Below are 23,717 nucleotides of genomic sequence, written 5' to 3' on the forward strand. Positions count from 1 at the left end.
TGATAATATTAATATTGTACCTCATTAGAATAGCGATGTTTCAGTACTAGAATAATACTTTTCATTAAAGATTAGCCGCGTCTCCCGACAGCGAGAGACTTACGGTCAAACTTGATGTTCCTCAGGTTCTCTGGGAGGTTGTGAAGTGCTACTTTCAGCCACTCGTCCAACTGTTTGGCAAATTTTCTAATGACCTGAGTCAAACTGAGCACATCACGGTACATAGTGTTAAGGCATTGACCAAGGAGGGCCGCAGAAGCCTGATTAACGATTTTCAGTCCCCTGATTATGTCCCAGACCTTTGATCCCACCAATACAGAGTAGAGTTTGATCTGATTTTAAATAAAATCTCAATATTTGTCTAAAACAGATGAATCTGATCTACTGTCAATATTTATAAAATATGTAAGTAAATGTAGGGTAAATGTAGAATGTAAGGGAAATTTTCATAATTTCATAAAGAAAAATTACTGAGTATAGGCTAATGAGGATGGGCTAATGAGTATAGGCTAATTCATGTAGGCTAATGAGTATAGGCTAAACTACTGGATACAGGCTAATGATTACAGGCTAAACTACTGTGTATTTGCTAATGAGTATAGGCTTATGAGTATAGGCTAATGAGAATAGCGTAATGAGAATAGTCTAATGTGTATAGGCCCAACTACTGAATATAGCCTAATGCGTATAGGCTAATGAGTATAGGCTCAACCACTGAGTCTAGGCTAACGAGTCTAGGCTAACGATTCTATACTAACAAGTATAGGCTTATTCAGCAGGTCTGCTCACCTGTCGGGCAGGGCCTGGAGGACGGTGGGCATGAGGACCCCAGAGATGGCCTTGTAGAGGATGGAGTCGCAGACCCCCACGATGTTGACTACGGTGGCGGACCCCAGGACGGGCAGCATGTGGGGGGGCATGCCCTGCCAGAAGTGCAGCAGGAAGCTCTGGACCTGAAGGAAGGAGCACTGCAGTCAGTCCTCTAGTCGGGTTATAACCACCACAGGTTCACCTGCTTATTAAACCTATTCATTTTGTCTGCGCATTCCTCTTTTTAATAAACATGATGAGTTGAGGCATGAGTTAAAAAGCCATTGAACACAGTGAACCTTGCCTCGTCAAAATTGGCGCGGATGACGGTGTCCAGTATCCTCTGGCAATGCGTTCTGTACATCATGATGAAGGTGGACACCTTCGGGAGTGAACACCAGTTTAATGCAACGTCGTTACATCATCGCTCTATCTGGGACATGCGAAAACACCATACGAAAACAAGGTAATAAATCTTCCAACAAAAGCATTGAACTCATAAATACCTGGTGCAAGTCTAGGGTATATAAAGCAAACTTTGTGGATCAACAACACACAAACCATTTAGAAACTAACACCCCCCCCCCCCCCCCCCCCCCGCCCACCCGCCGCTTTAAGGCTGGACAGCTAGCTCATGCCCTTTGTCCACTGCTGGATCTTATTATCTGGCCCAAAGATTAAGAGTTACTGAGGAGCCAGCATATAAATCTTCACAGGCCTTCTCTAAATCCAACTAGGAGGACTCTGGGAGAGATAAAAGACAAGAGCTAGGGGGGGTGGAGAGATGGTAGAGGAGGAAGAGGAGGAGGAGCAGGAGGAAGAGGAGGAGGAGCAGGAGGAGGAGGAGGAGCAGTAGGAGGAGGAGCAGGAGGAGGAGGAAGAGCAGGAGGAGGAGGAAGAGGAGGAGGAGCAGGAGGAGGAGGAGGAGCAGGAGGAGGAGGAGCAGGAGGAGGAGGAAGAGCAGGAGGAGCTGGAGAAGGATAAGGAGGAGGGCTATGAGGATGGACTTTTAAAAGTCCTAGTTACCTTGTCCTCTGGCAGGCTAGTTGGCAAATTTAAGTCTTTGACATTTGGAAAGTCTGGAAGGAGGGTCCCCAGCTTGGAGCGGGGGGAGTAGGCCACCGTCTGCTTGGTGACCTCTTTCTTCCCTGTTTCGTTCACCCACGCTGCACCCTTCTTAGAGTACATCACGTCATAGTACTGGGAGCTTTCCTTCACCGCAATACCGTAATAATGATACCTAATAATGAAAATCAGAAAACACATTTAAGACTGTCCAAAGTTGAGCAGGGAGTTCCTCTGACTTCTTTTCTTAAACTGGGATATATCTGTGGTCTGAAAGTGTTCACGGAGAAGACCAGTAACAACACTCACATGGCAGCCCTCAATGCCATTTTCTTTTATAAGAAATTAACTACACGGAAACTCCATCAACGAATTTGGATGTCTTCATTTCAAATGAAGACAAATTTCCCCAAGATTGGGGTCCTTTAACTGATGAAGGGCATTCTTAGCGTTTCCTTCAAACTCTCAGTGACCAGAGAACAGGAGTAGGATCTTACTTTGACTGGCCTCGTGTTCCCAGTCTTCTGGTAGTCAGTTGAGGAAACTGTTGTCTTATAATCTGTTCAAAGAAGGAGAGATATATTCAGTGTTTTGAAAACATTAGATGGGCACGATTATTTTATTAATTATCTGGCGAAACAACGTCTTGATTTGATTTTGTCTTTAGAATATATATATTTGTTGTTTGTTTAACATTTGTTATTTTTGGTCCTTTGTGGATGTATCGAACTATGCATATATGCATATAAATGCAAACATTGTTTTGCGTGCATTTGTGTATTTTGAGACATTTATTTTTATTATCCATTTCACAAAAATAACTTCCTTACAGGGCCATTTTGTTGGTTTTGCTCTCTCTCTCTCTCTCTCTCTCTCTCTCTCTCTCTCTCTCTCTCTCTCTCTCTCTCTCTCTCTCTCTCTCTCTCTCTCTCTCTCTCTCTCTCTCTCTCTCTCTCTCTCTCTCTCTCTCTCTCTCTCTCTCTACCACTCCCTTCTTCTTCCATTATTCTCTCTTTTTTTGTCTAAAGAGATTGGCTCCTTGGTCCAACTCCTGATGCAGAAACTTTAGCAAACAGTGTAGCTCTCCATTGTGTGGGATGAAAAAAGAGGCCAAGCTGTGAAGTTTCTGTCAGGGCCCGCTTGATAAATGAGCAGACAGGGAGGCAGCTCGGCCCTCTCGCCTTGTTTTGTCCTGAATCAATGAAGCCTTCCTAAAGGACGCCCCACACTGCTCCCGCCACTGATCTAACATTCCGCAACATCTCACCCTTCCAAATTTCCTTTAATTACACATTAATCCAGGCCCCTTCTCTTTTTCAATATCTTCCGACAGGAGCTGTGAAGGGGGTGGGTTGAGTCGGGGGGTTAGGGCAGGGGGCTGGGGGCAGGGGGAAGGTAGATTGAGAAACTGCTCCGGGTTGTGGGAAAGGGTTTTAGCTATAGAGCGTAGATTCGGTGGTTCCAAGAGGAAGTCATTGTGGAATATTCCTGAAGTTTGCAAAGCTTGATGTGAGTTAAAAACGTAAAAAAAATAAAAACATAACAACTTTAATAAATTCCACTTAAATTTCCCAAACTATTGTTTTTCTGTTTGAAACTGTGCTGTTACGTTTCATTACAATATACTACGCTGGCTGTAATTCTGTGTAAAGATTGTAAAGATTTCCGGATGCCATTTTGCTTTTGAACAGAACCTTGACCGTCTCAGAATTTACACTAAATTAAAAAAAAATAATAATCCCAGACGGCCAAAAACAAAATTTTGCCTCTTGTGAAGAATTGTGAAAGTACAACTTTAAAAACATCTTTATGTTTTCAAAGCACAATGCAGTAAAGGGTAACGTGGAATTCTACCTTTCCAAAGCTTGCGGCGTTGACCGGCTGTGTGTCCTGCTTCTCCGAGAAGTCGAGGTAGTGCATATACAGAGCGCTCCGGGGAATACACACTCCTTCAGCTATCTCATAGTTCTCCTCCAGCCTGCAAATAAAGATTGGATACATTTTTTTTATCACTATATAAAATGATCCCTCTTCTCTTAGTTTTTAAACTGCAAATAATTAAGACAAATGTGCATGATTGTTCAACTGAAAATTGCATAAACATTGTATAAATATTGAATAACTATATAACAAATAAAACATGCAAGCCAGACTAGGCATTAACATATGATATGATATCACAGTATTGAATAATTTAAATGTTCTCTTATTTTGCAGTGGTTGATCAGAGCTGGGCTTCATATATATCTTATGAAGTTTGTATTTCATTCATTATTTTATTCATTATAATATTTAAAATACAACAATAGTAGAACGTGATATATAAGTAAATATCAAATTTTAGTGTTGCATTATAAATTCATTATAAATGCGTGCAAGTATTTTTACTAAGTCATTTATATTATTGATATTATATGTATAATTGTAGTTACAAGCAAGTGTTTTCTTAGTGTAATCTTATTCTGGTGACCCTCTGCTGGGTCCCCATTGAAAAACACAAGATGACAATAAGTCAAGAATTAACAAATGTTAATAAATAAATACATTTGAATAACTACTAACTATGTGTGCCACATACGCTGATGATACATGACATCTCAATACATTCATTACCCTTACCCTAACCCTTTATTTATTATTATATAAATCTCTGAGGAAAAAAGATTCTAACCACTGCAGTGTAGCCGGTGTCGAATGGGGTTTTGAAGCTCTGTTATTTTCTTTTTCTTCATCTGTAAAATAAAAGCATGTATATTTTATTGATCGGTGCCAATCTGTCACAGAAAAGTGAATTACAAAATGACAGCTCAGTCATTATTTACAAGTGGCTTTAAGAATTATTATCTCTACCAGAAATAGCTGGGGTTCTTAAATATACACAGAACATGTTTTACTGCATGTCAACAAACTATATAAACAATATCAATAAACTATACGATGAGTGAAAAAAGAAGAACATGCATTCAATTCAAATCAACTGAATTCAATTTTGCATCAATTCCCTGAAGGCCCCAGGCCACCAAATCATTAACCAGTCATGCTGTGAGGAGATCCTTACGTTCATCTGTGGACATGTTCCCCAGGGACGTGGGACTGGAATAGCGTTTACTCTCACTTTCATTGAGACATCTTTCAATCCAACTCTCTACAAACACATGGAAAATTACCGCTTAAGTAACACGCAGAGGTAAACAATTCATGGCTTTAAAATGAAGGGTGGCGAGTCGATGATGACCTTGTTTTACATATAGTTCTGTGTATACATCAGGTTCCTCTAAAGAGAACAGGGGTTGCTTCTAAAAAATAATGTTTAATATATTACTCTCAATAGAAAGAAGGTCACACAGTGTAAATTACTGTGGATTCTTTAATAGTCTCTGATTGGACAGGCCTGCATGACAACAATCACTTGTATGGGGACAACAGCAGCTATGGGTCTATTTAACATGTTTTCACTAAAACCACAGGAATCCTGGATTGTTGCTCGGGGGAGGAGGGAGTCGGGGGGGGGGGGGGAGACTACAACCGAACAAACTTATAGAGTCCAAAAGAAAGTGCACGCATTGCTGGACCAGTCTGGCGGAATAGAACCCATTGTCCTGTTTTAATATCTACTCAGAAAGCTCAACTGGTGTCCAATTATCAGACAGGGCAGTGGGTGCCCTGCCAATTTAAAGAAAATCTAACTGGTTTCTACCTTAGCTTAAACCTATGTTCTTTATACTTAGGTTTAATACGTCAAAATAAAGCGACACGTTTTAAAACATGGATGATTTCCATAATGATGATGATGAGGCTTTGAATTTCAAGTTTCAGATTTTCTTTTTTGTTGGAGTCAAAGTTCAAATGAAATGCTGATGGGAATATGGATCGACACTCAAATTCCTTTTAAATAACAGCTAAGCGACAGGTAAGCCTATGATGTCTGTAATCGCATTGAAGGACTCAGTAGCTAAAAGCACTTAAGCAGCGTCACCCCCACGCCCAGAGACAGGAAAAGATCTCATCATATTTAGAAGTCAAGTAAATCCTTCTTTTCTACAACCTAACAGACGACATCGCCATGGAAGCCGTTGCCAGGAGATCTGGCAGAGTGAGCTGTTTAGACTGGTCACAGTGGGATTTACAGAGAAGCTCATAGAAATAGGAACGTTTAAGAGACTCCTGACTCAAGATAAAAAATATATACCTTGATTTGAAGCACGTGTGCGTAGAAAAAGCCTTAAAGATGCTCCGTGTAACTTTAGGCGAACACCCGTGCTCTACTCTGAATCACTATCACATTTTACAGTTGACGTGGCCATTTTTTCTTTTTCTTTTCTTTTTTTCTGCAATACATTTCCATAATTTATTTAGAATAATTCTAAAAAGCTTGTCAATAGGAGATGTAATTAAATGACTTATGGCAGACCTCTTATCAACAGACATTTGGAATAAAGGTATTTCTGTTATTGTTTTTACATGCCTCCATGTATTTTTTATTCAGAGAATTTCCAAGAGGTAAAAGCAAATAAATAAGCCTTCTTATTCTTCAAAATAATCTCTTCTGCTTATTATCTGTTTTTATAGTAACTTCGAAGCCAAGCCGGTTTGTTTTAAATGTTTGTATGAAATTATTTTATCCGCTAAACTACTTTAGGTTATCGAGATATGTGGATATATTTTACTATATACTCTTTATCATTTTAGTTTCCTTTATATTATTATAAGATCAGTGCTAGATCTCATGATTAAAGTCGATTATTTAGTGCTGAAATGTTTTTGAGAAACGTGTATCAGTTTATTCCACCAATGCGTCTCCGAAGAGCCTGTGATTTTACTCTTGGGCCTAATCTGGCCTCACAGAGGCACCAGGGATCTAAATAATTAGATGAAATCCAATCAACAAGTGAAAGGACAAGCTGTCTACACTCTGCACTAGCCCAACATATAAGCTTGTCAAGTTATAAAAAAAAACTGATGACTCCAGTTGCACATTATTAATGTAATAAATTATACCTTTAACCATTCCTAAACATAAATGCTACATCTACAATAACCTGCTCTTAATCCCATTTTGGAGATTTAATTGTTAAACTACTATACAATGAGACAACTACCATTGTCACATTGTTTAAAGCTTTACGCTTGATTGCATTGATCTGATAAATGGTTGTGTGGTTTGTCTGATCATCTGATTACCAGAGCATGTTAAACAGCAGGTGTATTACTGTTTAAGGATTGTCATCATTTGAATCCGCTTTGGAGGATTTTTTTTTTTTTGTGTCTGTGAATTATCTAAGAGATGAGAATGAGAGACCTAAGCAGGCGTCAGATCAGCATATGTGATAAACTAACTTAATGAAAATAGTTCCAGCGAGCTTAGCGTGCCAAGTCAAAAAAATCCACTAGCACCCATTTTGCATAACATTTTAATATAATTACCCTAGGCAATATCTACACAGTATTACATCCCCTGAAGGGTCCAGCAGCAGATATTTGAGTTAAATATTCACTTTTACGGAAGTTTTCCCTCCCATCCAGGCAACGCAACGCAATGTGGTGAGCGAGAGTCACAGAAAGAGAGATAGAGAGAGAGATTCATAGAGAGAGAGAGAGTGTCACAGAAAGAGAGAGAGAGAGAGAATGTCACAGAGAGAGAGAGTCAAAGAAAGTGAGAGGGAGAGAGACACAGAGTCACAAAGAGAAAGAGTCACAGAGATAGAGAGAATCCTAGAAAGAGAGAGTCATAGAGAGTCATAGAAGGAGAGTGAGAGAGTCACAGAGAGAGAGGGAGAGTCACAGAGAGAGAGAGGTAGAGCGAGAAGGACTAACCTGTGGAATCCATATCAGGCTCCTCCAGTGGCTCACAATGCATCCTCTTCCCATCAAAGACACGGGCTCTTCCAAGAAAATGGTTTAGTGCACGATTCCCCCCTTGCTCAATAGGTATCCCCTCGCCTGGCTCTGCGTCTCCCTGACCACTGCCACCGTCACAGTAGATGCTGAGGGTCTGACGGTCCGCCAGCAGAGAGATGGTGTTGGAAGAGGAGGAGGAGGAGGAGGTGGTGGTGGAGGAGAGGGGGAGGTGGTACAAGGGTGGAAAGGAGTGGGGTCGGTGTGAGGGTGGGGGTGCTGGGGGTGATAGTGGGGGTGGTGGTGGTGGGTGGGTCGGTAGGGGGCAGGCGGGGAGTCGCAGTCTCCAGAAATGCAGCGGGGGGAAGCCAGAGCCGTCAAAATGTTTGCTGATGTTTCATGGGAAAGGGGCTGGTTTATAGGAGCAGCGACGGGGACATGTCATTGATAGGCTCGGGACTCTGATGAATGGCTCCAAGTCAGATGGGGATGTGGCAAGGCTCACTGGAAGTCTTTTGTGGGGCTGTTTTGAATAAGAAAAGCTCCCTCCCACCCCCACCCCCACCCCCCAGAAAAAGAGGCTTAGATCTACGCAACCCTACCACTGCGGCCTCCCGTCCTCCATTAAAGCATTTAATGCATTTTTATACACGCCCTTGCTCCAAACACACATACGTACACATGCCGACACTACCCTCAGCTTCAGCAGTTCCCTCCAGTGTGAGAAGACGCTCTCAAACTGGACGGACACTTTCAACACTTTACATCTTCTTTCTCATCCCACCCCCGGTCGCTCGCATGTATAAAAGTTCCTCTTTGTAATTTGGGAGATTTTAGAAGCTGGACAAATCGAATTGATTGGTGACTAAATCAACTTTTTCCCTTTCTCTTGTACTTTTCCCCCGTCTCTCTCTCTCTTCAGTGTTTGGTCGCAGCTCGTCGTGTTTTGGTGAGGCTCTGAGAGGAGGGAACGCTCACAAAGAGAGGGAAGTAAAAGTGCAAAGCCTGGAGCTGGGGGGGGGGGGGGGGTGCTCTGATGGAGTGCCTGGGAGCTGGAGAAGGGAAAGCTGTGATTAGAATATGAATGGAACCACAGGAGAGAGGAGAGGGGGGGGAGGGGGAGGAAAGCAGGGGGGAGAGGAGAGGAGGGGAGAGGAGAGGAGAAAGGCGGATTATGGCTGAATTACTCACCCACCACCATGAACAGCAGAAAGAGGGTTTTTTTTTCTCCGAACACCAAGTGTGGGCACCACCACGGCCCCTCTGTCTGCTCACCAGAACACGCCACCACACAGCGCACACTGCTAGGGACACACACAACCGGGTGGACGAAATCAAAACCCAGACGTGCTGCTGGTAGACCGGGCTCCACTCCTCCTAGAGAGGAGCCCATGTCCTCCAGACCTCTGGGGACTCCTGGAAACCTTAAGGGTTAACCATCTCGTGGAGCTTCCAATTGTGTTTATGTTTTGGAGGGGAAATCAGAAAGGATGCGCTATTCGTAGCTCAGAGTTACGCTGCACAAACCTTTTAAAAGACAAAAATAAAACACAGCGGCCCCTCATTAAACGCCGGGCCCCCAGATGAGGAACTCATTCATTTGTGTGTGAAAGAGAAGGTGGGGCCTGTATCTCCCTCTCAGACATGTCTTGGGGATGTTCCCGTTAAGCACTCATTAGGCTCTCATTAAAGACGACAGGTGCACGCACCCAAAGACCCCTCATGGGGCCGAGATGCGTGGCGCCTTTGTCACCTTAAATGGCTCTGAATAAAGCCGTGTACGTTTGAGGTGGGACAGGCGCCCCTTGCATAGGGGTTATATCTGAAAGGTACAGAAAGGTACCTCTTTAAGGAGGAAACGTCACCGTTCTAAGGATTGTTTATATTGTGGAAGCCTCTCAGCGGTCGACTGAAGCCTGGTGCTTCTCCAGCATCCAGCTGCTCAAGGTTTCAGTAGCAGGGCCCATCCTGAGGTGAGGGGCATGTTACTAGTTGTCCTTTAGATGTTACTGCAGGACAGCAAGGAGGACGGTTGATGGCCCCTACCTTTCAAAAGTTTGGGGTCACCCAGTCAATTTCATTGTTTTCAGCTGTGATAACATAATTGCACAAAGGTTTCCTAATCATCAATTAGCCTTTAAACACGATAAGCGAAACAATGTACCATTAGATCACAGGAGTGATGGTTTCTGGAAATGGGCCTCTGTACACCTATGTAGATGTTCCATTAAAAACCGGCCTTTTTCAGATAGAATAGTCCTTTACCACATAAAAAATGTCTGGACTGTATTTCAGATGAATTTAATGTGATCTTCATTGAAAAAGAACTGTGCTTTTCTTAAAAATATAGGGACATTTCTAAGTGCCCCAAAACCTTGAACGGTAGTGTATATATGTAAATAAAGGTAGTTATCTACGGTAAGCTACAAAGATCCAACAATAATAGACAAGCTTCAAAGATCGCCTGAAACCACCAATCATTTATTTTTCCTTGGAAGTATGCGTTTAACTCTCTGATTCATTGAACTGGAACCCCAGTGTGAAATGTCTCGTATACTGGTCTCAAATTCAACACCCTACCTTAAAATTGGCTAATTAAATGAATAGCTCAAACAACAAAATTTCAAATTGTGAAACAAGGCTTTATTATGTGCAAACACAAACAAAATAATGTATCAATGAAGAACAAAAAACTACACAATACATCCCATATTAATGAGACTCCTAACAGCGGGCCGAGTAACAATCCAGCCCCAAGCCCCCTCACTGCTCTGGTGAGGTACTGAACACCGTCTCACTGCAGTGGTGAGGTACTGAACACCGTCTCACTGCTCTGGTGAGGTACTGAACACCGTCTCACTGCAGTGGTGAGGTACTGAACACCGTCTCACTGCAGTGGTGAGGTACTGAACACCGTCTCACTGCAGTGGTGAGGTACTGAACACCGTCTCACTGCAGTGGTGAGGTACTGAACACCGTCTCACTGCAGTGGTGAGGTACTGAACACCGTCTCACTGCAGTGGTGAGGTACTGAACACCGTCTCACTGCAGTGGTAAGGTACTGAACACCGTCTCACTGCAGTGGTGAGGTACTGAACACCGTCTCACTGCAGTGGTGAGGTACTGAACACCGTCTCACTGCAGTGGTGAGGTACTGAACACCGTCTCACTGCAGTGGTGAGGTACTGAACACCGTCTCACTGCAGTGGTGAGGTACTGAACACCGTCTCACTGCAGTGGTAAGGTACTGAACACCGTCTCACTGCAGCAGACAGGACGCTCACTCGTTGTAGCGGGCTAGCTTGAGGCGAGGGATGATGTTCATGGACTGCAGCTCCTGGAACAGCAGCTTGCAGGCATAGGGGATCCTCAGGGTGGACACGAAGCACGACGACTTGCAGTAATGGCACCTGTCACCCAAAGAACAGCACAGAAGAGGCAGCAGGATTAGCGTGTGAATACAATGTCGAAGGATGTCGAAATGGGAAAGATGAAGGACGTTGACATAGTGTTGAAACATGAAGGGTCTTAGGAGAAGGCTTCCCAGAAGGTCAGCTTCAGCCTCCTTTGAGCCTAGCTTTAGCCTAGCCTCAGCCTAGCCTCAGCCTAGCCTCAGCGCATGATGAATCTAGCCAGCTAGCCCAGGAGCCCACTCACCAGCCCGAGTAGCCCAGCAGCCCACACTGGCCGCAGACGTCCACCTCGAAGGCGTCGCTGGAGATCATGAGCCGCTCCAGCAGCAGCATGCTGGCGCCGTAGCCAATCAGACAGTCCCGCTCCATCTCCCCCAGACGCAGACCGCCGTCACGGGATCGGCCCTCAGTGGGCTGCCTGGTGGAGGAGGGTGGGCAGACGGATGTTGAGAAAGGTTGAGGGGGGGGGGGGGGGGGGGACTGGATGTGCCATCCCCCATCACACGATGTTTGAGGCATCGGAAGCATTCGTTGACCAGGGACCAAGTTCGGTCGTAGCGCTACGACATCCAGCACAACTCCACCCTCGGTAGCCAATCAGCACCACCCATCTATTCAACACACAACCAGATCTCCTACAGGGGGGTCCTTCCCAGGGTTCGAATTACGGAGGGGTTTGCGGGGGTCATACCCCCTCGAATGGGATTGGGAGCCCCCCAAAAAGGGACTAAAACGACAGTTTGGGCGGCACTGAAATACTTGATATTATTAAAATTCCAAGTGTTTGGTTATGTAGTATTTCTAAATCTGTGCTCATGCAAGGAATAATCGAATGTCTTACGATTTCAAACACCCCTTCAATGGATTGTACCATTTCTAAGCCTTCAGCATCTTTTGACTTGTTTACTTGACATCACTCGACTATTGCTCCGATATGAAACACCGGCGGCACTGGCAGTGATGCCAAAATATGTTGAAAACAGTATATTGCCTTATAGTTATTAGATTAAGTGACATAATGTACGTCCTTTATTTCAGTCAGGGGAGTAGGCAAATTGATTTCAAAGTCAGGATGGGCATTATGACCATGTGTAACATAGCGCTATGTTCTGCAATCGTCCGTCCCTGTAATATAGCCTTGATGGTCACTGTTGGTGTTGGTCCGAAGTAGGCTCATGATGTATTGATATTGTAATGTCAGTGGGGTTGTTTCAGTGTTCACTTGTTGTCAGTCACATCAGTTAGCCTGCTGCCCGCATTCAGCGCGCCGCCACCCCAATCCGCAGGTCACGTTAATGAGCAATCGCGAAAATGCTCCCATAATCCTTTCTTGATTAAGGTTGTGTTGTTTGTTGTTTCCCCAAGATATCTGTTAGCATGTTTTTCTTTCTTCAGAATAAGCTACCTGGCATAGGCATTTTATAAAATTTCAGAAGAATTTAGAATGTAGGCTACACACCGTGTAATGATGTAGGTATGAATACAGAGGCAGGGCTTTCTAATGACGCCGCTGACCCCCCGAAGCTGGTGGGGTAACCGTAACACTGGTCCTTCCTACTGCAGGACACTGAGTGGGACAGCAGGTCTCCTCTGGGGGTTAACCCTAACACTGGTCCTTCCTACTGCAGGACACTGAGTGGGACAGCAGGTCTCCTCTGGGGGTTAACCCTAACACTAGGGATGTCCGATATTGGCTTTTTTGCCGATATCCGATATGCGATATTGTCCAACTCTAAATTTTCGATTCCGATATCAGCCGATACCGATGTCGATATTTGGGTTATTTATTTTTCCTCAAACCTAATTTAGGTAACATTACATATCTCCTGTTGTGGAATTAACACAACATGCTTAATGTTATTGTGATGCCCCACTGGATGCATTCTTGAATGCAACAAGGCTTTCCAAATGTTAACATTGTCTGTGCAAAATAAGAAAAATACTTCAACTTAATTTAAGGGAAAAGTGCCATGTTTATTTTTATTTTTTTAATGGTCTAAGACAACAGTTTGGATTACACTCTCCCTGAGATAATCTTGACAATGCCCACAACAAATAGGGCAAACTTGACTTCACAAATGATAAAACATTGTACCTGAACAACTATGTGCAACATAGCAGTATGTTTCTTCAACTAAAACTCAATAACCTTAATTGAATAAATGCACAAATATGAGTCAATTACAATGTGCACTGTACTGCACAATTTTGAAAACATTTATTTGAGCTATAAATAAAAAAAAAATAATAATAATAATAATAAAAAATAAAAAAATCGGTTTTAAGGCAAAAAAAATCCGATACCGATATTGACCGATATTACATTTTTATGCTAATATCGGGCCGATAATATCGGTGGGCCGATAATATCGGACATCTCTACCTAACACTGGTCCTTCCTACTGCAGGACACTGAGCGGGACAGCATGTCTCCTCTGGGGGAGGTAACCCTAACACTGGTCCTTCCTACTGCAGGACACTGAGCGGGACAGCATGTCTCCTCTGGGGGGCCCACACACAGGGAGGACATGAGGACATCACTAGTTTACATGCAGAGTCATTATCGGATAAAGAAACTAATAAGACCTCAACCGGACTTTTAAAGTGCATTTAAACACCTTTACCCAATCTACTTCCTCGATCATAGTCCGGTTTCTACCTGCATGTAAACCCGCGTCGGATTTCGCGTTCTGCGCATGCTCAAGATCTTGTGGCCGGGGGACGTGAGCCGGAAGTAGAAGGAGACGGTAGCCGTTTTGTTGTCGCCATAGACATATAAACAATTTGTATTTCTTATATTATTTCTTAATAAATATTTAATTATTTCTTAAAAACAAGAAACTGAGATTTATTCAAACAGGTAACGCAGAAGATGGAGGAAGCCGATGAGATGCCATTACCCCCTATAAAGTGAAACCCCATATCATCATCAATACGCATTCAGTACACACTACGCTTCGATTTCACACAAGGCTAAATTAAAAGCACATGTTTTCCTAAACATTGGTCATCAACAAGGTTGTAAAGTAGTAACTTCGGGCACATCTGTCAAAATAAACTTTTTTTTCTTCTGACGTATACAATCTTTATCCATTCATTGCGCCGCGACCGAACTGACGGGGATATTCTCTGATATTATGAATCTTAAAGACCGCGTCTGGTTCTGTGACTCTTTGGTACTTTCACAACAAAGAGTCGTAGTGGGGGTTATCTTGGCCATGGTGGAGACGGATTTGGGGGAAAGGAAGTTAGGCTTTGACTTTGACAAGATCGAAGCGCTACATGTAGGAGTAGAGGTACGGCCACACTGAACGTGCCTAACCTGCCGCTTGATCATTGTGTGTCACAAAAATGGTTCAACACGCCTCGCGCATAACGCGGTCAGTGTGGCTGTACCTTAAGGGATTGTTCCCGTATGCGGGACAGCTGTCAGTTCACTTCGGGTCCATGTAATTTTCTCAGACGCTCCATTGTTCCTACCTCTCGGTCGGAGAAATGACATGGACCCAAAGTGAGCTATCTATTGAAAACATCTTTCTCGAATGCCACCTGTGTTTGTTGTTATAGAGGTCAACCGGAAGTGGCTCTATAACCACTTGTTGAAAGGGCTACAGCACCACCTAGGGTAGCGGATTCAGCCATGCTCCGGCCATTATCCGATCTCTTAAAGGCCATGCACGTTCGGATAATTGATCTAGCAGTCCCATATAAACGCACTGACTGTGTATTATGGTATAGGATGTGTGTGTTGAGGGCTTTAGGAAGAACCTCAAATGAAGGATCTAGCATTGTATGTTAAAGGGGCTCTAGGTAAGGTTAAAGTGCTATTATTTGAGATATGCGTCTAATTAAGTGAAATGCTCTGTGAAATATTGCGTTTGGGGTGTAGGGAGGACGAGAGGACTTATTTTGGTTGTTTAGTTTCAAAATATTGCTCCCTTCTACTCTTTAAACCTGTTTATTGTAGAACTGATAGAATTGTAACAGAGCAGGTGTTCAGTAACGGCAGAGTGTGTGTGGTGATGTCCGGTTTAACCTGTGTGCATTGATTGGCCGATGCACCGGGGGGGTGCAGCCTCGCCCTGTCCCCCCCAGGGTCTACTCAGTCCGGCTCGGGCCGACCACCGAACACCCCTGCTGCAGCAGGAGGGAGAGAGAGCGGTGTGCGTGCAGGGCGGTACCTGGTGAGGACGGCGCGCGGCCCTCTCGCCCGGGCGTGCATCTTATCCAGGACCATGTGCTTCAGCTTCTGGTAGTAGACCGGTCCAAAGTAGATGTAGGCCTCCAGGGACTCTCTGGGGACGAGGAGCGGATCCGGAATAAAGACCCAACCAAACCACACAAACTTGTTTTTACATTTGTCGTTTTTAAATGGTTCTGTCTGATATATTTCTCCTCTTATAACGAGGTGATGAGGGTGTCGGTGGAGCAGTTACCCGGTGATGCCGGAGGTCACGTAGTCCTTGCCCTGGTAGTTGTATCCGAACCGGATCAGATCCTCACACACGTCTTTCACTTTACTTCCCCCGAATGCCGTGCCGTAGTGGAACCGGCCGTCCAGGACCCCAGCCTTACCGGCCAGCAACTCGATCAGCTTCCCAACCTGGAAGCACATCAGACTCTACTGAACCTAACATAGAAGTACATCTAGATCAGACTCTACTGAACCTAACATAGAAGTACAACTAGATCAGACTCTACTGAACCTAACATAGAAGTACACCTAGATCAGACTCTACTGAACCTAACATAGAAGTACAACTAGATCAGACTCTACTGAACCTAACATAGGAGTACAACTAGATCAGACTCTACTGAATCTAGCATAGAAGTAAAACTAGATCAGACTCTACTGAACCTAACATAGAAGAACAACTAGATCAGACTCTACTGAACCTAACATAGAAGAACAACTAGATCAGACTCTACTGAACCTAACATAGAAGAACAACTAGATCAGACTCTACTAACCTAACATAGAAGAACAACTAGATCAGACTCTACTGAACCTAACACAGTAGTACAACTAGATCAGACTCTACTGAACCTAAAATAGAAGAACAACTAGATCAGACTCTACTGAACCTAACATAGAAGAACAACTAGATCAGACTCTCCTGAACCTAACACAGAAGTGCAACTAGATCAGACTCTACTGAACCTAACATAGAAGAACAACTAGATCAGACTCTACTGAACCTAACAGCCACTGAACCTAACATAGAATGAAAACAGGGACATCCGGTGAAGTAAACATGCAGCTGCTACGCTATGCTGGGAGTTGCTGGCCCCCCAAGTTTGAGCTGGGACCACTTTAATCTGCATGGACCCACTTACTGGAACTCTCAACCAATCACAGCATTTCCCTGTTACTGAGCAAAGCTCCAAGCTCCAACAGACACATTATATTATACATATCTATAAACAGATATGTTACAAGCACTGGAACAATTGAAACACTGACTAATCCCCCGACTCTGCCGGACTGGAGAGGAAAAATCTAAACAATACCGCTAAAGGTCACAGCCAGGTGACCTCCAACCCCAACACATAAAAGGAAACACCTACTCTCATTTCACTCCGAGGAGCAGAGAGCCGTCCCTCCCAGACCAAACATATCTTGGTGTTGTCCACGACAACCGTCCAGAGTAAAGACAGAGACAAACAGCTTTACCACTATAGACCACTCCAGTTTACAGTGTAGGAGGGGGGCGTCGGGGGTCCTACCAGGAAGGGCTGTTTACCTTTGCTCGAATCTAATGAACAATTGTGATATAGCTTTAGTCTGTATCAGTCTGCTAGAGCTTGTAGCGGTTGCCTCGGCAACAACCCTGTGTTTCAGGAAGTAGTGTTGTTGGTTGTGTGCTCCATGGATGAAGCTAATGGAGGCTTGGTTGCAGAAGTACATCCCGGTGAGTACAGTCCTCCTCTTGTCAAGGTCCAGTTGAGCTCGAGAACTTCAACAGTCCCTCGGGCTTCATCTCAGGAGGACTCCAGATGCAGTAGAGAGTGGATTTAGCATGAGGCGCTTTACAGTATGTTGTGCCTATCGCCAACGTTCAAGATGAAGTCATGGAATGCTGACGTTATATTTCTGAATCTTTTCTGGACCCAGGAACTTCGGAGAGCATTCACTGATTTTGAAATGGCGAACTATACTTGACGGAAGATGGAAAGATGGAAACAAGTTTGCTTTTGAACATCCCATTGGGGAGGGATCACAAATACACAGCTTTACCATTTGAAGGTCACCTATAAGCTTGTCAAAACATAGATATCCACACAGCGCTACAGGAAGCTAACTCCTTCAGGGCCTGTACTTAGCATCACCATCCACCAGGGGGAGACACCGGGGGGACATCAGGGGGGAGACTACAGGGAGGAGACACCAGGGGGGAGGACACCAGGGAGGAGGAACCAGGGAGGAGGAACCAGGGAGGAGACACCAGGGGGGAGACACCAGGGAGGAGACACCAGGGGGGAGACACCAGGGAGGAGACACCAGGGAGGAGACACCAGGGGGGAGGACACCAGGGAGGAGGAACCAGGGAGGAGACACCACGGGGGAGGAAACACCAGGGAGGAGGAGACACCAGGGAGGAGACACCAGGGAGGAGGAGAAACCAGGGAGGAGGAGACACCAGGGAGGAGGAGGCACCAGGGAGGAGGAGACACCAGGGAGGAGGAGACACCAGGGAGGAGGAAACACCAGGGGGGAGGAGACACCAGGGGGGAGGAGACACCAGGGGGGAGGAGACACCAGGGAGGAGGAGACACCAGGGGGGAGACACCAGGGGGGAGACACCAGGGAGGAGACACCAGGGAGGAGACACCAGGGAGGAGACACCAGGGTAGGGCTGAACAATTTTAAGAAAAAATTGAAATTGCGATTTTTCTGGTAGAGATTGCGGTTTCGATTTCAACCACGATTTATTTTCTTTAAATCAAGTTTCAGTATAAATTAATATAACCAATGAATTCCATTAAGGTAATGCAATAATGAAAACTGCTGGCAACAGATTTCAAATGCAAGACTGTTTATTCAAGTACCTAAGAAACAACAACCAAAAAAGTCAAATAAAAAGGGAGCCCTCTTTCTTAAGTAAACTTGCTTCAATGGCTCATCAGCATCAAAATAATTTCACTTTTGTAAAAAAAAAAAAAAAAAAACGCAGCTTTGACGATCCCAAAATCGTAATGCTTGAGATCGCGATTTTCGGTCGAAAACGATAGATCGTTCAGCCCTACACCAGGGGGGAGGAGACACCAGGGGGGAAACACCAGGGAGGAGACACCAGCTCTGGGAGCGTACCTACCGTCATTCTGGACGGGTAGCCGTGGGGGTTCATGATGATGTCCGGACAGATCCCCGTGTCACAGAACGGCATGTCCTCCTGCTGAACGATGAGGCCACACACACCTGGCACACACACACACACACACACACAGTTGACTAGTTATAGATGTGGCAAATTGGAATGGATGCATTTAGTACTAAATGTGCTAAATGCCCTCCTCATGACGGGACCGTCTCCTCGTACTGCCGACATGGGGACCAGCAGCAGTAAACCAGGGCAGTCAGGAGAGTGGGGACACAGGGGCCTCTTGTGATTCACACGAGGTGTGGGGGGCCGGGGGCCCAGCCGCTAGGAGTCTTAAGTGTGAGCGCAAATGTTTGCTAAAAGGCCGAGGCACTCTTCCCCGGGGCAGGGTAAACACATCGTAGGCCCATTTGCAAATGAAAAAGGAACGAAAGAAAGAAAGAGAAAGAACAAGAGAGAACAGACAGAGAGACAGAGAGAGAGAGAGAGAGAGAGAGAGAGAGAGAGAGAGAGAGAGAGAGAGAGAGAGAACAGAGAGAGAGAGAGAGAGAACGAGAGAGAGAGAGAACAGAACGAGAGAGAGAGAGAGAGAGAGAGAACGAGAGAGAGAGAGAGAGAGAGAGAGAGAGAGAGAGAGAGAGAGAGAGAGAGAGAGAGAGAGAGAGGAGAGAGAGAGAGAGAGGAGAGAGAGAGAGAGAGAGAGAGAGAGAGAGAGAGAGAGAGAGAGAGAGAGAGAGAGAGAGAGAGAGAGAGAGAGAGGAAACAGAGAGCGAGAGAACAGAGGCAGAGAAAGAGAAAGAAAGAAAGGTGCTTAGCTTGACAGTGAGACCAGGATTACACAGCCGTGACTTTCAGTGTGAGTCCCAGGAAGTGGCACGAGGAGGGGGGGAGGGGGGAGGGAGAGGGTCAGCTCAAGAGGAGAAATTGAACCCGTCTAACTGGGGAAAATGCACTAGCAGTGAGCAGACCAGTCAGAGGGTTGGCCGCTCACAGGACGCAGAGGGTTTGAGTTTGAGATGCAGAGGGGAGTGAGGTGCAGAGAGACAGAGAGAGACAGAGACAGAGACAGAGACAGAGACTAGGTTCCAGCGTAGACATGCTTGGTGTTGTTTGTTTTGTGTGAAAGTGAATGATAAAAGAGGCGTGAAATCAGCAGAGAAAGGCAGGACAACAGCCAGGGTGCCCGGCCCTCCACCCCGCCCCTTACAGCCCCACGCTGGCGGCTCGCACAATGAGCGCCCCCCCCCCCCCCCCCCCTCACCGCCACCCCAGCTGTGTGTGGAGCTGTGTGTGTGTGTGTGTGTGTGTGTCCGGTAAATAATTAACTGGGGAGCTGAAGGCGAGAACACGTTAGTGCTGCCAACATGCAAAAACAACTAAACGTATTTAGCTACGCTTTATATTATCGATTTAATATAATGAAACATATTTATACGTCATGCATTGATTGGTGATCTGCTTGATAACAGCCGCTGGGCCCCCCCCCCCACCAGTGGTGGACGGACGGGCCCCGGGCCGGGTGACCCCCCGGTGACCCCCCTGGCGCAGGGCGTCCTACACTGACCGGTCCCCAGGCGCTCTTAATGAACTGGGTGAATTATGCGTGGCGCCAGATAGCTTTCTGATTAAAACATCATACTGGTCCACTATAGGGGGGGTGCAGCCAAACAATGGAGGTTGTAAACACTTTTCCCAGGAGCGGCAGAATACTGCTGGGCTGTAATACATTTACATAGTCTGGGGCGGGACAAAGAGCCAATTAATGGCAAAGGAACCCCTCGAGAAAAAAAGGGAGACACCGACACACACACACAGAGAGAGGGAGAGGGAGAGAGAGAGAGAGAAAAAGACTGGGAATTGACTCAACAAATGTGCAGAGACGAGGACCTGCTGCAGATACTGCCCTGCAGACCCTGTCCCCCAGCCCGGTGGGGCTGCAGACCCTGTCCCCCAGCCCGGTGGGGCTGCAGACCCTGTCCCCCAGCCCGGTGGGGCTGCAGACCCTCTCCCCCAGCCCGGCGGGGCTGCAGACCCTCTCCCCCAGCCCGGCGGGGCTGCAGACCCTCTCCCCCAGCCCGGCGGGGCTGCAGACCCTCTCCCCCAGCCCGGCGGGGCTGCAGACCCTCTCCCCCAGCCCGGCGGGGCTGCAGACCCTCTCCCCCAGCCCGGCGGGGCTGCAGACCCTCTCCCCCAGCCCGGCGGGGCTGCAGACCCTCTCCCCCAGCCCGGCGGGGCTGCAGACCCTCTCCCCCAGCCCGGTGGGGCTGCAGACCGCCCACTGAGTTGTGAGACTGAACACAGAGGATATGTTTGGGTTCTGACCTTTCTGTCCGTGCCGACTGCTGAACTTGTCTCCGATCTCGGGTCTCCTGGTCTGCCTGAGGAGGATCTTGATGAGGAAGGCGTCTTCGGCGTTGGATGAGATCATCACCTTCTCGATGTAGGAGTCGGTGGAGCCCTTGTAGCTGGAGAAGGAGCGGGAGAACCCTCGCGTTATACTCTTCAACTCAACAGTCTCTAATACTAACTACTGCACCTCCAGAGGGAGAGGGAGGGCACTGCCACACAACCCCCTCCTCCCAGGACATACTGGGGGGGCTGAGTGGGCGGTGAGGGGGAAGTGGGGTGAGGTGGATGTGGGGGTGAGGTGAGATGGATGTGGGGGTGAGGGTGAGGTGGATGTGGGGGTGAGGTGAGATGGATGTGGGGGTGAGGTGGATGTGGGGGTGAGGTGAGGTGGATGTGGGGGTGAGGTGAGGTGGGGGTAAGGGGGGTGGGCGGGGCTCTGAGTGGTGAGGTGGATGTGGGCGGGGCTCTGGGTGGTGAGGTGGATGTGGGCGGTGCTCTGGGTGGTGAGGTGGATGTGGGCGGGGCTCTGAGTGGTAAGGTGGATGTGGGCGGGGCTCTGGGTGGTGAGGTGGATGTGGGCGGGGCTCTGGGTGGTGAGGTGGATGTGGGCGGGGCTCTGAGTGGTGAGGTGGATGTGGGCGGGGCTCTGGGAGGTGGGGTGGGCGGGGCTCTGGGAGGTGGGGTGGGCGGGGCTCTGGGAGGTGGGGTGGACGGGGCTCTGGGAGGTGAGGTGTATGTGGGCGGGGCTCTGGGAGGTGGGGTGGATGTGGGCGGGGCTCTGGGAGGTGAGGTGGATGTGGGCGGGGCTCTGGGAGGTGGGGTGGATGTGGGCGGGGCTCTGGGAGGTGGGGTGGATGTGGGCGGGGCTCTGGGAGGTGAGGTGGATGTGGGCGGGGTTCTGGCGGTGGGCTCACCCGATGGGCACGTCCCTGTACTGGGGCTGGCCTGGCTGGGTGCTGCCCTCCAGTGGCGTCTGGGTCACGGTCGGCATGGCCTTGTTCACCAACACCTGCTTGTTCTCCACTTTCTCCCCTGCACCACCGGGCACAGAGAACAGACAGTGGAGGAATGACATACTGTTTAAAGCCATAACACGCCTGAAGAAACACGCACCAGAACGGCCTTATGCTGGATTTGAACCTGTAGGGGTGAGGAAAGGAATTTTTTATAGATAGATGAAAAGATAGATCATCATTTGTATGTCGTTATAAATCTGCTCAATCATTATCAATACAGATTGTTAAGCCTAACCCTAAGCCTATACTTGCTGACTTTGCAATTACAATAAAGTTGAATCGACTTGATTAACTTGATCACTGTGAACCTAAAAGTTGTTTGGTTCCATTAGAAATAACCAACAACAAGCCAGCCTTAACATCCGCAACATGGCTGAACCCAGAGAGCATGCTGGGAGAAGTGAGGTGTTCCTCACCAGGGGAGCAGATGCCATCGGCGTCCAAGATGTTGTGCCTCCAGATGGGCTTGCGCGTGGCTGCGTCCAGCATGGGGCCCATCACCTTGTCGAACGTCTGGTTGGTATAGCGCCTCAAGGTGCACTTAGCGTTCTTATACACAAGGCACCTTCCGAACCCTAAGAGGGACAGGACCGTGTTCATAGGCTTCAGTCTGCTCAACAACAAAGGAACTACAGCTTTGATTAATCCTCAGGATGCATTTTTCACGCCATGTCATTAGCCATTGACATGTTTCCCAATAAATCCCGGTCTTTGATTAGCATCAGTTGTTAGGTTTGAGGGTCTCTTCTTAATCACCTTGGCCAACAAACATGATTCCATTTGTGTGAGTGGCTGCACAAATAGCCATTGCTACAAAAAAATTGAGTATGAAAGGTTATTCTATTCTAATCTCATATAATAATCGTTAATAAAACCTTGAATCCTTTAGCCCTTTCTTCTCGATGCTAGAAAAGTTCATTATTTGCATCAGACACACACACACACACACATGATAAAGGGTCATAAAGCAGGAATAGCTTTCCCATGGTAACTCTCTCCTCAGGGCCTGCTCTACCTCTGTCCAGCGAGGCCTTGTTGAGGATCAGGGCGTCCTCAATGTCATAGCCGCTGTAGCTCATCACCGCCACAGTGGCGTTCTGGCCGGCAGGGAGCTTCTCGAAGTTGATGAGCTCGATGGTCTTGGTCTTCACCATGGGCTTCTGGGGGTAGGCCAGCAGATACATCAGCGTGTCGATGCGGTTCCGCTGGTTGTAGCCGATGGTGCCTGGAGGGAGACGGTGACATGAACCACAGGTTGTGCATTTAGGGAGAATTAACTAACAGAAAATATTCTTAACAGCCAACGATATTACAGGCATATAATGAGGTGCACATTTTATAAATGTGTCCCGAAGCGGAGAGTCCAGCCAGTGACACGGTTGTGTTTAAAGCCTTTAAAGTGAAAAGGGGAATCAAAGTGACTTTCATTCCACATATAGAGTCAGACATTCCCTGATGGATGCTCATTTCCTCTCCCCTCCCGAGGGTCAAAGGTCAGCTAATGAAGGCTTCCCATATGGACCCCAGGTATGAGCTGGGGTCAGTCCGGGTCAGGGTCGGGCTACTGAGAGATCAGGGGGAGTTATCAACGTCTGTCAGAGATTAACATGGCCGCCCCCCTCTGGAAGGAGGAGCTTTTGTCCGCCGCCATTAGTCGACAATCGGGCTACAAGCACAGTGTTTGTGGTAATGGGCTCCGACCACACAGCTCCATTTGCACATGTATAGGGCTGTCCACACAAGACCTCAGAGCCAGAGGATATTGGGCCAAATATAGTTCCAGTCTGCGTGTTTGTAAAGCGGGGCAGGGGTGGGGGGGGGGGTTACTATTACAAATGTTAGCCGGGCCATTTAAGGGGGTTCTGGTTGCCACGGCGCCGAGGGTGCGTACTCTGGGGTCTTTTGCA

The 23,717-nt window shown here is 46.8% G+C and overlaps 2 protein-coding genes across 6 annotated transcripts in view; both read right to left on the minus strand.

Moving 5' to 3' along the window:
• Nucleotides 1-7,914, minus strand: part of rfx4 (regulatory factor X, 4) — a 19,512-nt gene extending 11,598 nt beyond the window's left edge. For all 5 annotated transcript variants that reach the window (XM_030367255.1, XM_030367254.1, XM_030367256.1 and 2 more), the window contains exons 1-9: nt 7,690-7,914; nt 4,934-5,020; nt 4,547-4,607; nt 3,730-3,853; nt 2,373-2,434; nt 1,837-2,050; nt 1,115-1,192; nt 790-953; nt 104-204 (exon numbers count right to left, since the gene is read on the minus strand). In XM_030367255.1, the coding sequence (XP_030223115.1) occupies nt 104-204; nt 790-953; nt 1,115-1,192; nt 1,837-2,050; nt 2,373-2,434; nt 3,730-3,853; nt 4,547-4,607; nt 4,934-5,020; nt 7,690-7,732 (934 nt within the window). In that variant the 5' untranslated portion in view covers nt 7,733-7,914. The remainder of the gene's footprint in view (nt 1-103; nt 205-789; nt 954-1,114; nt 1,193-1,836; nt 2,051-2,372; nt 2,435-3,729; nt 3,854-4,546; nt 4,608-4,933; nt 5,021-7,689) is intronic.
• A 2,417-nt stretch (nt 7,915-10,331) lies between these two features.
• polr3b (polymerase (RNA) III (DNA directed) polypeptide B) overlaps nt 10,332-23,717 on the minus strand; it is a 30,304-nt gene continuing 16,918 nt past the window's right edge. Inside the window, exons 20-28 of the mRNA XM_030366217.1 lie at nt 22,826-23,035; nt 22,227-22,385; nt 21,709-21,826; nt 20,768-20,910; nt 18,440-18,543; nt 15,560-15,726; nt 15,305-15,418; nt 11,368-11,541; nt 10,332-11,120 (exon numbers count right to left, since the gene is read on the minus strand). Coding sequence (XP_030222077.1) covers nt 10,991-11,120; nt 11,368-11,541; nt 15,305-15,418; nt 15,560-15,726; nt 18,440-18,543; nt 20,768-20,910; nt 21,709-21,826; nt 22,227-22,385; nt 22,826-23,035 — 1,319 coding nt within the window. The 3' untranslated portion in view covers nt 10,332-10,990. The remainder of the gene's footprint in view (nt 11,121-11,367; nt 11,542-15,304; nt 15,419-15,559; nt 15,727-18,439; nt 18,544-20,767; nt 20,911-21,708; nt 21,827-22,226; nt 22,386-22,825; nt 23,036-23,717) is intronic.

The sequence above is a fragment of the Gadus morhua genome, chromosome 9 (assembly GCF_902167405.1).
Source record: "Gadus morhua chromosome 9, gadMor3.0, whole genome shotgun sequence".
NCBI classification, from domain to species: domain Eukaryota; kingdom Metazoa; phylum Chordata; class Actinopteri; order Gadiformes; family Gadidae; genus Gadus; species Gadus morhua.